Source organism: Vanellus vanellus, assembly GCF_965231255.1.
Source record: "Vanellus vanellus genome assembly, chromosome: 2".
NCBI lineage: Eukaryota > Metazoa > Chordata > Aves > Charadriiformes > Charadriidae > Vanellus > Vanellus vanellus.
Genome location: NC_138906.1, coordinates 158,109,130 through 158,127,113, shown reverse-complemented (window position 1 = coordinate 158,127,113; position 17,984 = coordinate 158,109,130). Strand labels below are relative to the sequence as shown.

General features: G+C 40.6%; 1 protein-coding gene across 2 annotated transcripts in view; it reads right to left on the bottom strand.

Moving 5' to 3' along the window:
* The window catches only part of NSMCE2 (NSE2 (MMS21) homolog, SMC5-SMC6 complex SUMO ligase), a 133,084-nt gene extending 116,280 nt beyond the window's left edge, over positions 1–16,804 (bottom strand). Inside the window, exons 1-3 of one of the 2 annotated variants that reach the window (XM_082479666.1) lie at positions 16,657–16,787; positions 15,663–15,721; positions 12,701–12,848 (exon numbers count right to left, since the gene is read on the bottom strand). In XM_082479666.1, the coding sequence (XP_082335792.1) occupies positions 12,701–12,833 (133 nt within the window). In that variant the 5' untranslated portion in view covers positions 12,834–12,848; positions 15,663–15,721; positions 16,657–16,787. Of the gene's footprint in view, positions 1–12,700; positions 12,849–15,662; positions 15,722–16,656 lie in introns of both variants that reach the window. The other variant, XM_082479667.1, reaches the window with a different exon arrangement.
* Between the last annotated feature and the right edge of the window lie 1,180 nt (positions 16,805–17,984).

The window sequence follows — 17,984 nt, the reverse complement described above, 5'->3', positions numbered from 1 at the left end:
ACCTACCACCATTACAAACAACTCAAATTATTTCTAGACTCTTGCAACACGATTTCCACGAGCACAGAAGACACAAGCAACAACAGAAGTGAATATTTACACAGGAGTTTGAGATATTCAGATGTTCATACATCTTGTGTTGAAACACTCCTGACACCTCTTTTTATAGATGGGAAACTGATGCCTTTAATGACTTGCCCAAGGCCGCACAGTGGCAATGCCAGTTTGAAAGCACAGTTCTTCCTACCCTCAAGGCCTCAGCAAAATCTGACTTGGAGCATTTAACTTGTTTTATCACTTTCATATAATAATGTTATGAGTTCCTTGTTCTTCTTGAGATAAAATGGGAAAGAAAATGAGAAGGGAAGCAAAAAAATACATGAAAATTATAATAAAATATGATCTAAATCTACAGTTTGGACAACCAACCTCTGCCTGTCCTCCAAAGAATGAAATTTTTCATAGGTCTCAATGTCAGCAATCAGAAGGAAAACACAAGTCTTACACGTGATTCTGACTGATAAAGCAGACGCTCCCATTTAAAATCTTGGAATTTAATCAGTACATATCATAATCTTCATCTTCACTAGAGTGTCACTGTGCTATATAACATTGGTGTAAATGGAAACATGTCATAAAACCTGGATTTAAGTTAGAATGCATTTTTAATGTTCTTTTTTTTAATATTTTTAGCTGAAATTATTAAAAACCTCTCATAATTAATTCTACATGCACTGACAAAAAAGTTATTTGAGTATTAAAAAAAAAGTAAAGAAGTCACAAGTTCTTGAATTCTTGAAGAGAAGACCAAAGAAGAAAAAGGAAAAGAAGGGGAAAAAGAAAAAAAAAAAGAGACGAGGGTCTTGTGTCTATTGGTAGGGGATCAGGATGAAGGTTTCAGAATTATCATATCTACATAAGAGCTTCTTTCGTGTTTTGACCAAACATTGAGAACATGTCAGCACAATGCTTACTTTTAATCCAGATAAATCTTCCCCTAATTGAAAGAATCAAGAAAAGAAATACAATTTCTTTATATTATTAATCATTCTGAATGCTGCCAACCACAGACTTTTTTCTACTTTTGTGGGTTCCTCCTCCTTCCCTAGTTATTTAGGCACACAATTAAATCACTGAAAGCTAAATACTGATCTACTCAAATTGATAAAAATTAAAGCCTTCAGAATGGGTTCTTCAAAGCCCACACTACTTTCTATATATACTGTATGCCTCTACATTTAAACAGGAGTTAGAGGTATTTTCTTATTGCCACATTTCTGCGGCAGAAATATGACGATAAGAAAATGACAGATTAATATACTACAGAGAATATTTTCATACAGTAAATTATTCAGATAAAATATTCCTCTCTGGCTTTTCTTCAAAGAAGTTGATTTATCTTTGTGCTAAAGAGCCCACACAAGACCTCTGCAGTACTTCATAGTATTTTGAAGCTGGAACAGACCATTAGGATCATCTATTCTGATCTCATGCATAGTAGAGGCCAAAGAACCTCACCCAGCAATTTCAAGCCTATAAGTTACGGCTGTAAGCTCACTCATTCTCTCAAGGTTAACATCACTAGTGTGCAGAGGGTCTGCAAAAAGGTCTATACAGCATTTAAATCTCAGTTTATGATCTATTTTGAAGACTGTGCAGAATTTATGAGGTCTAGGACACAGAGAAATTTATAGTGAATACGGGTACATGAGGTAACCCACCAGGTGACTGCAAACCTCCCTAACTCATGGTGACCTTTGGGGGAGAAAATTACCTGCTTCCTTAGGAAAATACATAAGAACAAAGCAGAAATAAGCACACATACATACATATGTATGTATGTACTTGAAATCCGAGACTATGTGAATACCACCTACCTGAGAAATAAAAATTGTGCAGTTTTCATCTGAGCATTCACAAGAGTCGTGACAAAAACCAAGACTGTCCAGTGTAGAACCTTCTGTTCAGGTGCAAGCTGTCAGTACATTTCCATGAGAATGCACTAAAGACAGTTATTCAGCAAGATAGCTTTATATCAAGACTGGATTTCACTCTGAATGATACCCTGTAGTTCAACAACAAAATACCAGCTTCATGCAAGAGTAATTGTATGAAATGCAATGATCTGTATTATGCAGGAAGTCAAACCAGTCGATCGTCCTGGTCTCAAACAGCATTAAAAACCTACGATCTGATAATATGAATCGTCTTTCTCCACTATTAATCTTAATCCTCCATTTATATTTTAGTGTTACTAAATGCAAGAGTACGGTCATATGGCACCAACACCTCTAAATCCATTCTAGGAGTGAGTTACTGTAGTGCCACAGCAGGTGAAGGAGGAGCGGCCCCAGCTGCGGGAAAGCCTTTGCTGCCACCTAATGGGTTTCTCTTTCCTTCGAGAACTCCAGAAGTTGAGGAACAAAGATACTTATTTGGATGCACTCATCTTACTGAGTACCCAAAACAAAAAAGAACAAAAGCACGCTGCTTAATATAGCTACTTTCTCCTTACTGCACTGTGTTCTTTTTACAGTCAAAATTCCAGCTAGGAAATACCAACAACCCCACATAGTTGTTTCTTCCCACTTTGTAAGATTAAAGACTATGGTCAGGGTGGTTTTTGGATAAATACAAAAGAACACAAATCTTTCATTACAAGACATATTTTTCCAGATTTTGAAACAAGTCACATGTCCAAATTCTGATTTTTCAGACAGCTTCTTTGAAGAACAGCCTTCAGAACCAACCAGTGTATTCCAGCAATGGGCTCATCGGTGCTGGCTATAAATGTTGTAAGCAATTTTTACACTGTAATTACTGAAGCACAAAGGTAGAACAAAAAAATTAATCCAACCCCCTCTACTCAAAATTTTGGTATTGATTGAAGAGCATAATGCACAAAATGCATTTTTTTTTGTCTTCAGAAAAGTATTTCACAAGAACCCAGCCAATCCTTTTTGTTTCAAAAAAAAACAAAATTACTTGAAGAAGAAATACCTAAAGTCTGACACCATTTACCCACCTACTTCAAGAAAACATACATATCTTCCTCACTGTTATTTGAAAGGTAAAATACCTATAAAACAATTCAAGAAGCACAACATAATAGAAGACAAGCATAAGTTAAGATAAAAAAGAACATTGTTCCTAAAAGGATGAATCTTAAACAAGGGATTTGAAGGAAAGGAAAGCTAGTATTTTTGAGGAAGGGAATCTGAAACATTTTATCTCACACACCCCAAAATACAAGTTTACTTTAAACAACAGGAAAAGAACGTTCCCAAGAAAGATGCAATTTTGGTGCCTATGCTGAGTTTGTGCATGCCACCAATTAGTACCACAGACGTTGGTGTAGCAACAAAGCAGACAAGTTAACAAACAGCTTCTGGCAGATAAATGCCTGGGGTCAGAAAGAAACATCCTCTGTGAACAGCTTGGTATCATGAGGGAATTCTTGCAGCTTCACAGGAAGCATCTGGTAGAGGCCAACACAGAAGGATTACTGAACTTAATGGATCACTGGTCTCTCTTGGTTTTCTACAGTTCCTTCTCTCATAGCTGGAAAATGTTTTTGTATAGCAAGCATCAGTGAAGAGACATTTATCTCCAGAATGGGCTTTGACATTCTACACTTGTATTCTCCACCAAGAAAAAAAGAAAAGAAAAATCCTGCAACCCTTACTTGGAATTTACTCTGACCTAAAGACAACGTAAATTCTGAGAGACTGAGGCATACTCTCGGGGATTTCAAATCCAGATAAGATTGTTCCTTCATGTCCATAAAGAACTAAGGATTGCTCAATTCTAATGCTACTCCTCCACTGCATATAAAACTGTTTGCTATTTGCTTCCCAAGAGCACCTTCACAGATATACGGGCTCGCAAGGGAAAAACAAGGTCTGATTCCTCATGCGGGGTCCCTACAACACAGGGCACAGCTTTGTCCATTATGAGGCCACTGTGAGGTGGAGAGCGACCTAACAAAACCACAGTTCATATGCAAAGGAAGGTAGCATCTGCAAGAAAACATCTTGACACAGCTTATCTTCTCTGGACGAGAACAAGATAGCGAGTCAAAGTTTAGTCCCACTCATTTCCTCAGCCAGCGGACCTTCACGCTAGCTCTTCCTTAAGCAGGTTGCAAAGTGTCATTCTAGCCAATACATTAATGCCCACTCTCACCACAAGTACCTTATGTTTTGATTATTTTTATGAAGCACAATGATCTCTAACACCATGGAAACTAACAGAGCGTGAGAATTTTAGAAGCACAGGCGTCAGCAGATTCACTTCTGGATCCCAAAACAATCACATCATGGTCATTTCATGCACAAGAATTTTGCCAATGTTAAGGTTCATGTTATGTTACGGTACTGCAGGAATCTTGCATTTGCATTTTCAGTGAAAAATAAACTAGAAGAAAAAGAAAGAACAAAGGAAACAACCAAACCATTTTATATTCAAACACAGCTAAAGAGTCCATCCTTACACTGGAGTTTGCACCATTTGAAGTAAGAGAAGTTTTAGGTCAATGTCAGAGAAATTTCCATGGAAAGGTCCCCTGCTCTCAGTGATGAACAAACTTGATCTTCAAACCTGACTGTTATAGGTTGCTACAATGTGTTTAGAAAGCCACTGCATGTAAGAATAGTGGATACTCCATAGAAACTCATGAACTAACTGTCTATTAACAGGCTGCTAATAATTTCATAAAACTAGGCTAACGGACGTGTCTATATTCTCTACACTCCTTCCTACGTCAACAAGGGTCACCAATGTTTAGAGCGATTCCTGTTTAATACCATTTTAAGAGAGCAGCGAGAGAAATCAAAGTGCTGTGGGTAATCTCACAGACCTAAATCCACATTGAAAAAAAGATGCTACATTACCAACTACTGTTTGGCTGGTATTTAACAGGCAGCGTGACGCAAGTGGATCCCAAGCAATCTGGAGAATAGAAAGCAGTCAGTAAAGGGGAGACACTGCACACGTGAGATGCACTACAGCACACATGAAGAAAAGCGCAGGGACAGTTCTGGGGGAAGGGGAACAGACAAATGGGATAAGGAGCCCGAACTGAGGTGAGCTCTGCTGGCAGAGAGAGCAGGGCATGCAACAGGAAACGAGCAAACAAGCAGGAAAAGCCAGAGCTGTAAAAGGCTAACTTAATCTGGGGCACATGCCAAAGAATCATATCACTAACACTCTGTAAGACCTATGGGCCTGCCCTGTACATACTGGTGAGCAGAAAAATCTTTCCAAGTGGGAGACAGAGAGGAGGAGTTCTCATGCAGACCCTGACATTGCTACAGAAAAATCACTGCTACGTAATACAGATGGCGAGCAGCCACGGGTAGCAGCTGACCATAACATTTTAGGGCAAGTTTTTCAAGAAAAAGCAAAGCAACTCATTTTTTTCCCCCCAAATAAGATTAGAGTTCAGGTGCAATAACTGCTTCCCACCCAGCTATTCTAGACTCCAAGGCCTCTACACTCCACAGTGGGAATGTGATGTGTGGCTGGGAGAAAGTCCCAGACATCGATGAAGCATCTTGCTCTCTACTAGAAAACCTGTTCAGGTCATTAGACATAACCCTATCTGTTAATGCTTTAAAATGCTTTTCAGAAGTTTTATGCTAAGAAAATCTTATCATCTTGCCTGTACTTAGCATACTCTCCAGTCCTCCCAATTATTTCCCATTTGTACTGGACATCCCTGCCTGTCCCACGCAGCTTTGGCTCCAGCCCAGACCAGAGCAACCTCTAACCCTCTAAAGAGCAAGCTCCTGGGCTGGAAGCCTAGAGATGACCGTGAGTTAGTCTTCTTTATTCCAATATCTACAGCTCTCTATACTTCACAGTCCCATATTCTTGAGACTGCTCTGCTGCTTTCTCCTGAGGAGTCAAATAGAACTGCCACAGCAAGTCAACAGAATTCACATCCGATAACTTTGAGCAGAGCTGGGAATGGATGCCTGTCTTGGATATGGCAGACCTGTACTGGGCCAGCATATTCACATCAGTCAACACACATAGTAGCAGGTTACACTAATTCCAAAAAAGGAGAGTAAGACTTATCATAGAATGGTTTAGGTTGGAAGGGACCTTGAAGATGATCTAGTTCCAACCCCCCTGCCACGGGCAGGAACACCTCCCACTAGACCAGGTTGCTCAAAGCCCCATCCAACCTGGCCTTGAACACCTCCAGGGATGGGGCATCCACAACTTCTCTGGGCAACCTGTTCCAGTGCCTCACCACCCTCACAGTGAAAATTTTCTTCCTAACATCTAACCTAAATCTACCCTCTTCCAGTTTGAAGCCATTACACCTCCTCCTATCACTACATGCCCTCGTAAAAAGTCCCTCTCCAGCATTCCTGTAGGCCCCCTTCAGATGCTGGAAGGCCGCTACAGGGTCTCCCCAGAGCCTTCTCTTCTCCAGGCTGGACAACCACAACTCCTTAAAGTATTTCTCATGTGGATGTTCAGCAGTGCTTTCTAACTCTATAGAACTACTTTAAGTAGTTTAGATAAAGACAGTTCAGCATCTAAGAGAAGTTAGATTAGCTGTGCAAACAGCTGTTCCTCAGTGTGCAGAGGTGTCAATAAGGAGCTCAAAGTTCAATACTAGGAGTGTTACAGTTGAGAGACATTGCCAAGCAAGTACTGACTTAGTGAATTCATTTTTCAATCACACTACCAAAGCTCAAACAATAGATCAAGGCTAAATTTAGGAAGATGCAAATTATCGTAGAAGTTAGATGATTTTGCTTGCATTAAAACTGATTTCAAACAGCATCACCTTCAAATTCATGTATCTGTTAGGAGTCCAATCCAGCAAAGGATGTAAGCATGTGCTGAAGCTTTAAAATACACAGACCACTTTGAAAGTTGGCAGACAACTCAAGAATGTCAATGTATCCTTTATTTCAGTGTTTTGGTAGGTTGGGCCACAGAACATCCAAGAGAGTTTTGAGCAAAGGAAGGACATACTGAAACCAACTATGCACAGCCTGTTTTTCTGCTTACATGTTTTTTAATGTAATAACATTTTGAAATGTTTCTATACCACAACGGTATTCTTGAAAGAAGGGAAAAATACCACCTTTAGACAATGTCAGTATCTAAAGATAATCAGCAGAAAGACTGAGATGGACATAAAACTTAGCTTTCTTCTTAACTCATTAAATAAAATGAGCTTTTAAGTTGGCTGTTTAACATTCGGTTTGTTGAAACTAGTTTTAACCTCTAGATACAGATCCTTAATCCCTTGCAGGATCTTTTTAAATTTTGTCTCTTTGCCAGCACATGCTCATGGTACAACAGCATGAAGATACTCAGTGCTGAAAGTCTGCACATTCTCAATGGACAGGGAGGTCTTAACTGACAATTTAACTTCATGAATATCAACAAAGTTATTTGAAAAATACAAGGTTTTCAGGATGAGATGCATTAAAATTATTCTTCACCTAAATTATCAGCAGTTAACAGGAACTCTGCATTATTTTGCTAGAGATCGTACATGTTCATAAATGAGCAATGCCTGACCTGAATAGTTAACACCAGTCATTTCTTTTCCTAAATCTATACAGGACTAGAACAAAATGGATGTAAATGTATTAGTGGACTAAGCAATAGACTCACTGATGAAATTAAGACTTGGTTAAGTGTAATTTTGGCAACGAACCTTAGAGTAGTCTAAGCATCTCATCCTTACGGCACACTGTGAACAGTGGATTCCTTAGAGGAAAGACACTTGGGAATCACTGTGATTAGAGCAAACTTAAGATTTATCTCCAGAGTGCAGCACCAGTGAACAAGATGCTAGAAGGCACAAAAGAAAGGGGAGGTAGTACAAAGCTGGGAACGGATTCTGACTGTTTATATCATTAGAAGTTTCACAGACATTTCAGGCTGTTTTAATTCTACTGTGAAATATTTTCCTTTTGACTTCTTCATGTGAGGTCTGTTATTATTTACAATTCCAAGTAAAAAATCCATACTTCCATATTATCTTGCACTAGGACTCCCAAAACAAAATAAATAAAGCTTAAATGAACAGGAATAATTTTAAATTTACTATTGTGGACTGCAAACAGATGTCAAGAGAACTATATGCATAAGTAGAGATGAACGTGAATCTGCCTAGAAATATTGGGTATTGAATCTTCCCATTATTTATATGAAAAGGAAAGCATTGTTTTTATTAGTATTATTTTGCAGAAAGTAGTCAAATGAACTTGTTCAAGGTCATGGACAATTAGATTATTGGTACATTCTGTCCTACATTTCAAAATGTGGGACCATGTGTCGAGAGGCAATACATCTTCAGATCTTCAAAGTAATCTGAATTGCAATTTATATTGGTGAAACTGATTCCCTCACTTTTCTAGATTTCTCTGACCACTATTTATTACAGAGCTACAGTGTTTAATTATTTAATTGACCCTTTCTCCCCCCATTAATTTCTCTAACAGTTGTTTATACTCAGAATAGCTGTGTCCAGTGAGATTACTTTATCTTTCCAGAACAGAAAGTCAAAAGCTATAGGGGAAAATACCAAGTTAATATGAAGTTCTGAGCACAATTAACGCATAGGAGAAGAAAAAGAAAAGCAAAGAACCCCAAGTCTGAAAACTGTATAAAAATTAAAAAGCTCTATTGTTATTGCCACAAAGTAATGACCTCATGTAAGTTAACTATGAAGAGCAAAAGCACTCATTCTTCAGAATATAATGAACAGATGTACATAGGGCTCTTAAACCAGAATAAATTTACATACAGCAGCACAGTAATGCACAGTAGGCACAGTAATCAATGGTAGCATCAGGACATGCACTGGCTTGCAGCCATGCCGCCTTTACCCAGAAACAGTTAAATTCCATTTAAGCAGGACAGAAGTGAGTCAGTAGGTAGATGGCAGCTTCCTAAAAGGAATTATGGTGCGGAGAGAAAGGATAGTCTCAATTCAACAGGAGGCACTCTCCATATGAAATTACTGTTGAAATTAAAACCCAGTGTTTGATTTAGTTCTGAAACTTTCAAACATTGCATCAAAATAAAGCCGTGAAAGATCTATTGTGACATTTATTCATGAGTAAGCAATTTAATCTGATGTCCTACTCAAAGACCTCTATCTGTCTTCTCTAATAAAGTTTTCTCAGTTGTTTCAGTCAGTTGGGAGGAAATTTTATTTTCCTGTTTTGGATTATGATACACAGTTACAAAGTTTCTATATAGCAACCTTTATTCACCCAAAAGAGTTTCATTTTAGTGGTGGTGAAGTAAGTAATCCCTGTAACCATTATTTACCTCCCAGAGAGTTGAGAGGCTTAGTCAGTGTTTGCAAAGCCTCTGAGATGCCTGAAGAAAGGTTACCATAGGTTACGAGGTTACAATAAGCCATGAAATATCCTGAGCCAATTCCTTCCCACAAGTCTGGCACCTCTTCCTATCGGCAGCCCTCTGGTTTCACAATCAAACAAGTAGTTTTATTCCCTCTTTATTCTATGTAACACTACCACCATCTGTTTACAAAGCTTAAAATCAAAAATATTCTGAGAGGATTTTATAGCTTCCATAACCAGTGTAAGAGTTCTTTGTGCTCTGGATGGTTTAACTCGAGAGGACTTTAGGCTACTTAAGGATCATGGCCAGATCAACACACAGGTAAAGAGGCCAGTTTCTTTTCAATGCTTTTTGTAACTTAAATGGAAGTACTGCTTACTTCTTATCTTCTTCTGCCCCCTAGTGAGTTTTGATTTACACTCCACCTGAACAATCATGCGGCTACTTTGTAACTTACACGCATTTGAAAGTGCTGAAACACCAAACTGTTTTCTTTTTACATCCTTTAGAAGCGTTCTTTGTATCGTTCTCCACAAAATACGTCAGAAACCATAGAGCTTGTTCTAGCCATACAGTGCTAATATGCAAGAAGTGATTTTTACTGAATAGGGAAACACACACAACATTGGCATACCATAAAACCCCTTTAAACGTGCCAAAGAAAACTTAAATTAATGAATTTATATTTCTGTGCTTTACTAGACCTCTGAAGTTAGATACATCACAAACAGGTTCTTTCATAAACCACTGTTCAATTTAAAAAAAAAAAAAAAAACAACTATGGTGTTTGCTGCCTAGAAATCTCAAATACAGCAGCAGAGCAAACCACTGCTACACCTAATAAAGCAGGAAAAGTGATCCATTTAGATCCATCAGGAACATTTATAGGAAGTCTCTCCATGATGCTGCATTAAACAGTAGCCAGTCCAGCAAACACTACTATGTACTATGTAATAAATACGCTTACCAGTAAATGTTTTCAGGATTTGGCTTGTGGAGAAAAGCAATTAAGAGAGTAAACAGATATCACTTAACTGCACTAACTTTGCCTGCCTTTTCAGTTATTTACTTTCAGATGTAAATGTAACTTCTCTCATGTACTTGCTATGAAAATTTTTGGTACTATTCTCAAAAAACAGCGTTGTCCAAAGTGAAAGTCCAAAGGAACAAAATACCTTCACAGAAATAGTGCTTGTAAAATAAAGTAACAGTCACAATAGAATTATTTGCTTCTACAAAGCCTGGCAATGAAACCTGTCAGAAGCTGGACAGTTAAATTTTGTAAAGGAAATCAAAACACATTGCAAATAGGACAGAAACAAGAATGCAGAAACATACTATCTAATGGTGGCTCAAAATTTATATTTTGCCTCAGAAGACAAAGGCAAAGTAGGATAGATGAGTAACAATTCTAGAAATAGAAATCACTGCATATGAGTTGCAGGTAAGAGCTGAACAGTCAAGTATGGCATATCAGATGATGCTAATTTTAAAACACCAAAAGTATTTGTTTACCAAAAGTATGTCGTGCCACAGAAGCCCTGTATCTTTCCTGATGGCATTGTGTAAGGAACATAAGAACTTGGAAGTCCAAATGGAGTAGTCAGAGGAGTGAAAATGAAACCTTATAAAAGGGAGGAGCTTCACTCATTTGTTTGTTCCATGTACACATGTACATATACCTGCAAGGAAAAGTGCAGGAGCGAAGAAGACAACTACTGTAAGTAAGACGCTAACAACTGTAACACCAGAAAAAAGAGGTAGAAACTACAAATACAAGTCTGGAATATCTTTTCTGTAGAGCCATGGGATGGACTATGTTAAAAGGTCAAGCTTGACAATTCTATAACTATGATTCTACAGGAAAGTTGCCCCTGCTAAAATAAAATGAGTGTTACGGTCTAAGAGCTGTTTTCCAGTCACATGATATAACTTAACTGTAACAACGACCATTGCTATTTCATCAAGAGTAATCTCCTCCTTTCGGGATAAATTGCTAAATATGGTCCTTTTGGTTACTGAAAGAAATGGACAAAATCATTTCAAGGTTGTAATTAAAGATTAATGTGCCAGAAGCAGGTAAGCAAGGAAGATAACGACATTTACTAGGAGTACAACGGACAAGCTTCCAGCTGCAGACCCACACAGTGAAGCTTAAGTTGACTTTCAACCCTCCAAATGGGAATGCAACAGGGGCTTCTACTGAAAGGTGAAATTAATCAAAATTTTTAACTTTTGTACAAATAACTCATTTCTGTGGATGATTCTGCGGTCTTGGGACTGAAAGAATTCAGTACATTCAGTGTATTTCCATGTATTGCTTATGGCAAAGTAGGAGAGATGGCGACTACAAAAGCAGAGAGGAAACAGAACTGGTTATACCAGTTTTACCTCAAAGGGAATCCCCAGTTGACTGTTCAGACAAGTTTTCATTTCCTCTACCCTGCTAGAAATGGCATGTCGATTTTTTCTGACAGAAGTATGGATAAAAAGGTCAAATGAGAGAGAACTATCACACTAGACAAAAACAAGAGCATTCATCTTGATTCTACATAAACCTTGGCTTAGTTGAGTGCAAGATTTATAATGAACAGCAAAACTTTTGTTTCAGAGGATTCTCATTATCCGCTCTCCACTCATAATTAAAACTATGAGGCGTCTGGAGCTTTAAAGTTTTTATTTTTTCCTAGTGAAAAACATTATCACAGACCTAAGAAGTTAGAGAAAAGAGATGTCTTATGTTTGTCTTTGAAAAGTAGCTTTGCAGTGCACCTGTTATTGTGAAATAGCAATGATGTGACTGCTAGAAGTGATTACAGATTTAAGGACATTTGCAAAACAGGGTACCAAATTGAAGCACCCTAAAGGGGCCTGATTTTCAGCTGAGAAAGAGACAGCATTTAAAAACTTCTATCCCCTAACAGGTGTCTCAAGCTTTGTACTCAAAATCATTAGCATTATTTTAATATATCTTGCCCTAAACATCAAATAAAACACACACAAAGAAGCAGCATTAGAATGAAAAGTCATTTTATTCACCCACTTAAGAGGCCTTCTCCATCTCGTTCAGCAACATTAAAGTTTTTATAAAGCTGTAGGGTAACAACCACTGGAACACAGTTAGTCTTGGGTGTTACAAAAGCTGGGACAATGTTTGCCTGGTATTTACATTTTCACTGAATTTATCATTTATGACAGTGAAGTGATTGGAATGAAAAAAGCCTGGTCTAGCCTGAAGAGCTACAGTTCCTACAATGAAGATAGATATTGGAAGTAACAAAGTCAAAATACATAGGCCTAGGACTCATCTGTCAGATTCAGGATGCAATACAAGAGAGAATATACTTACTGAAACTTTCTACGAGGTCAAGGGCAACGTGAGTAGCAATATCCATTCCAGTATTTATGTAAGACTGGCAGTTCTTCAAAGATGAAAGAGAGGAATCTACAGAGTTGAATGAGATTCTTGCGCTGCCTGGCATCTTGAAATCGTTACTCTGGAAATAACAGATACAGCATTTTGAATGCAATTTACACCCAATGAATTTGGGAGAGAAAACAGAAGAATAGATAGCTAACCATAAAGCCGTGTCAACAGAACCACTGAAACATCAGAGAGCAGGGATGAAATCTTAGCTCCCAAGATGCCAGTAATTTCAGTGGAACTGCAATTCACCAGAGGTTTTAAATTCACCTCCTATTCCCTATTAAGGAAAACTACACCACAAAAAACAGCTTGCAGCTTTCATCTGCTTGTTCCTATTGCTAAACCACAATCATTCAAACTCAATGATTACGTTCGCTTGAAAATTACTGCTCTATTTCAGACCCAAAGAAGCCCACATGCCCCAAAACTTGTCTGTTTTCTAGGCATATTATCCACTAGGTTAGAAAGAAACATGACTTCCCACATTCAATTCAATCTTACCAACCACAAGCCCGTTTCAACAGTTGGTCCTGCAAAAAAATAATCTAACAAAGGGCCACTCTTTTAAGAATGTACTTAACAGTAAAACATCTAGCAGCTTTTTTTAAATAAAAGCCCACCTTACGAATGCTGCCTGCTTCCCCCAGAGATGCTACAAACTTTTAGTACCAATGTTCCACTAGCACAGAACAGTGTTGCACAGGAATCATGTTTAGCATCTTTACCACTGTGTGGCTTCCCAATACAGACCCACAACCTACAACCTCGTGGGGATTAACTGCTTCTCCTCTGTCATCAATATAACCTTCAAGTGGGTTTGCTTATGCTGTGCCTATCCACATGGTTCACATCAGTTGGTTTCTTCTGTACATGGACCTGTTGGGGCAGGTCCAGAGGAGGGCCACAAAGATGATAAAAGGAATGGAGCACCTCTCCTATGAAAACAGGCTGAGAGAGTTGGGGTTGTTCAGCCTGGAGAAGAGAAGGCTCTGGGGAGACCTTATAGTGGCCTTCCAGTATCTGAAGGGGGCCTACAGGAGAGCTGGGGAGGGACTCTTTATCAGGGAATGTAATGATAGGACAAGGGTAACTGTTTTAAACTGGAAGAGGGTAGATTTACATTAGATTTTAGGAAGAAATTCTTTACTCTGAGGGTGGTGAGACACTGGAACCGGTTGCCCCGAGAAGGTGTGGATGCCCCATCCCTGAAGGTGCTCAAGGCCAGGTTGAACGGGTCTTTGAGCAACCTGGTCTAGTGGAAGGTGTCCCTGCCCATGGCAGGAGTGTTGAAACTCGATGATCTTCAAGGTCCCTTACAACCTAAAACATTCTATGATTCCCAAAAATTCCAACTTCTGCTCTTCCTTCTTCATGCTTTGCCATAACTTGCTCAGACAACACACAGCTATTATAAGAAACATTGCAGAATTTTATACTTCAAGTTGCAGGAGATAAGAAAAATTTTGCTCATCTTTAGATACACAGTTGTTCACAAAAACAGAAGTCTTGGATAGGCAGAAATACTGCATTAGTCCATGTAATGAATAATTGGTATGTTCAAGGACTATACTGAGATCATACTGGCGGAGGGACAATAACCGGATTTGGGATATACCAGCAGTTTTATCTGAATTCTACACAAAATACCAAAGGGATGAGTTGTTTTATCAACAATAGCCTTTGACAGGCTATAATCCAACAGAAATCTGGAAAATATCTAAACAGGAAGGACAAAGCTTTGCTCAAGTTTTGCATACCTAAGGTTGTATCTCCTTCTACTACTTTCCCTGGTATTCCAGAACTAAATCTTGCTCTCACCCTACCCTGAACAACATTGCCACATTCCTTACTAATACCATGTAGACTATGAGACTTGAATACCTGATGTCATTCTCTGTTATATCCTAATGTTTTCTTTCATATCTTTTTCTTTTTTTCCATTTAAAAAATGTGCTTGGCCACTCAAGACTATCTTTTATGACACCATTTTTAGGTCATGTGCTTCCAACAACATTTTAACAGTTCAAGTTTACCACTTGAACTTCTGAATTACAAATTGCTTTACTCTCTATGCCTTTCAAAAGATGCAACTTGTCACAGAGGAGACAGCAGCCTTCAACAACAGCTTGTTATGTCAGCTCATGCTCTCCCCGCCGAAAGATGGCAATTGCTACCTTTAGAGATCTTTAGAGACTGTCAAACTAACAACAGAAGACAAGAAAAAAGTTCCTTACAGAACTCCTTGAAAGTAAAGGAAAAGGATTCTCTTAAAAGATTTAATAACAAATGCTTTCAGCTGTTACATTATTCAATCTTTTTTTTTAAAAGCACCTCTTTGCCATCTTAGCAAGACTGTTTGTACAGAACCTTTGTGATCCAAATATATACTATTAGATAGTCACATAAAATCACATTGGCAGGCTGACAGAGTTGGGGTTGTTCAGCCTGGAGCAAAGAAGGCTTCTGGGGAGACCTTATAGCAGCCTTCCAGTACTAAAGGGGGCCTACAGGAGAGCTGGGGAGGGACCTTTTACAAGGGCATGTAGTGCAGGATGAGAGGGAATGGCTTCAAACTGCAAGAGGGTAGATTTAGGTTAGATATTAGGAAGAAATTTTTTGCTCTGAGGGTGGTAAGGCATTGGAACAGGTTGCCCCAAGAAGTTGTGGAAGCTCCATCCCTGGAGGTGTTCAAGGGCAGGCTGGATGGGGCTTTGAGCAACCTGGTCTAGTGGGAATTGTCCATGGCAGGGAGGGTGGAACTAGAGGATCTTTAAGGCCCCTTCCAACCTAAACCATTCTATAAATCTACATCAGCAGCTTTTACTTTCTGGTCCCATTTAGTGAGAACCTAATTCCCTTCTTGAACTTGGTAAATCTCACTCACTGAGAAAGCCTGCTGTTCTTTTGGAAATTTCACAGCTACACACTCTGAAAGGCAGGAATCTGAAAAAACAAAAAAAAAAAAAAACAACAGTGAAAAGTTAAAAAGGCTTCTTCATTCTCTTGACATTTGTGGAAACACTGAGCAAACAACACAGGAACAGAAGTTACCGTTTACAATATTAAATCACACCATTCCATTGGTAGTTTCATTTCAATTTGTCTTTTGGAAAGTAATTTCAGTCCTCTTGGACAAATTTTCCCTTTTATTTAATAAAAGCTTATTTTTCTTAGAAACTATTTATGATCCCAAGCAAAGATTTCACTCTTGAGTTTTGAATTCAGCTTGCAGCTGTCCATTCTGCCTTCAGAGGAAAAGCCACGTTCCTCACTAGAACTGGTTTCACAGCAGTGTTTTTAAGGCGCTCTTTTTTTTTTTTCCAGGAAGGTCTTCAATGGGTGCATCAATGAAGCACTTAAAATTTGCGCCTCCCGCCCCTCAGCCCCCCTCACTTCTGGTAAATACAAATGATCCAGACAAGGATTACCAAGCAGCAACCACAAATTACAGTTTCTATTCTGCCACTTATTTTAAAGATTTGAGCAAATGACCCCATTTCTCTATGCTTCAACACCCCAAACTATGAAGCGGAGATAAGGAAAAGAAGAGTTACTTCTGCAACACAAGACCTGTAGCTGACAAGCGCTCGCTGACAACCAGGATCAGTGCCTACCCCCCTACATACGCTCGGTGACCACCCACCACGGGGAGACACTACTTCCCTGCCACAGAGGTCTGGAGAGGAGCCCACTCAGAAGGCACCTCCGCTCTCCCGCCCCCCCACCCCACCGCCCGGCCCGCCCTGCCCCATGTCAGTCCCGCATGGAGGGCACCGGCCCCACATCCCCTCCCCGTTCCCGGGGCCAGGAGAGCGCTGCCCTCACCCCGCCAGAGGGGAAGGGGGCGGCGAAGGCAGCCACCCTCACCAGCGGCTCACCTAGTCTCAGCCGCCGAGGCCCGAAGGGGCTCCTGGCCCAGCCGGTGCCCCCCACACCGGTCCTCTCGGCGGCAGGAGCGGGGGGGCGAGCTGGGCCCCGGGGGAGGCGGGCCGGGCGGGCGGCGGAACCGCCTCATCAGCCGGCGCCTCTCCACATGACGGCGCCATCATGTGATGGGAGGGCTCGGCCGCGCCGCACGGAGGGCCGCCGCCTCCTTCTTTCCCTCCCTCCCTCCCTCCCTCCTTCCCGCGCCTCACCTGCCTCCGCCGCTCCCCTCAGGCGCTGACGGAGCCGAGTACCCTCCTGGCTGCAGCTACTTGCCGCAACCACCGGCGGTGGAGGGTGAGCGCCGCCGAGCGTGGGCGGCACCGGCGGGGAGGCCGCTGGGTGAGGGGAGGCGGGGTTGGAGGCAGCCATCGCCGCTCCGGGGCGGTTGGTCTGTCCCCCCGAGGCGGGGTTGGCAGCCTGAGGGAGAGCGCTGGCGGCGGGGAGACGGTGGCCGCCGTTGACCGGGGGGGTGATGGGATGGAGCTCCAAGCCCGGCCCGGCTGCCGCGGGGCCCGCCGAGGCGCTGGCTGCAGCCCTGATGGTGTGCGGCCCTTCGGCTAACGGGGAGGCCGCGCTCCCGGCGCTCCGGTCGGGGCAGAAGGCGCACTGTCGTCTTGGCTTGGTGGCAGTGGTTTGGAAGGTTGTTGCTGAAAAGTCAACTCGTAACTTCCCGTAAATTGTTTCTCGATGCAAAAGCTTATTCTCAGCAGCACCACGCTCCCCATCTTGCAGGAAACCCGTCAATAAATAAAACCATGACCGGGAAATGCAGCCGCAGCAGAGAAGCTGACCGACCCTTCCGCAGTAAATGAAGGAACGCAGCTGTATCGTTCCATTCGCCATAAAAGTTTTCCTTGTTGCTAAAGCCTACTAAAATCGCTTTGGTTGTGTTTTTAAAGTGGCGATTACAAACACATCTTCTGACACGTTTTTATTTTCCTTGTCACCATCTCCTTGCGAGGTCGCAGTTGCTTCAGTACTTGTGATTGTTTCATTCTTCAATAGTTCTTTTCAACTTGTCTGGTATAAAAGGTCGTGCATTCCTTGCCTGGTCACACAACTGACTGAGTCAAACGCAGTGTCTGTGCTCAAGATGAATTCAGTGCATTTTTTTTTCATTTTACAAAGCTGTGGAAAACTTAAATTTCATAAACTGAAAAATTGGAGAGTATGCTTAAAAATACATATATATTAAACTATCAAAAATATGAATACAAACCACTCTGCTGTGTGTTGTTTTGTTTTTACAGGTTATTGATGGCGCAGCTAGTTTTCTCAT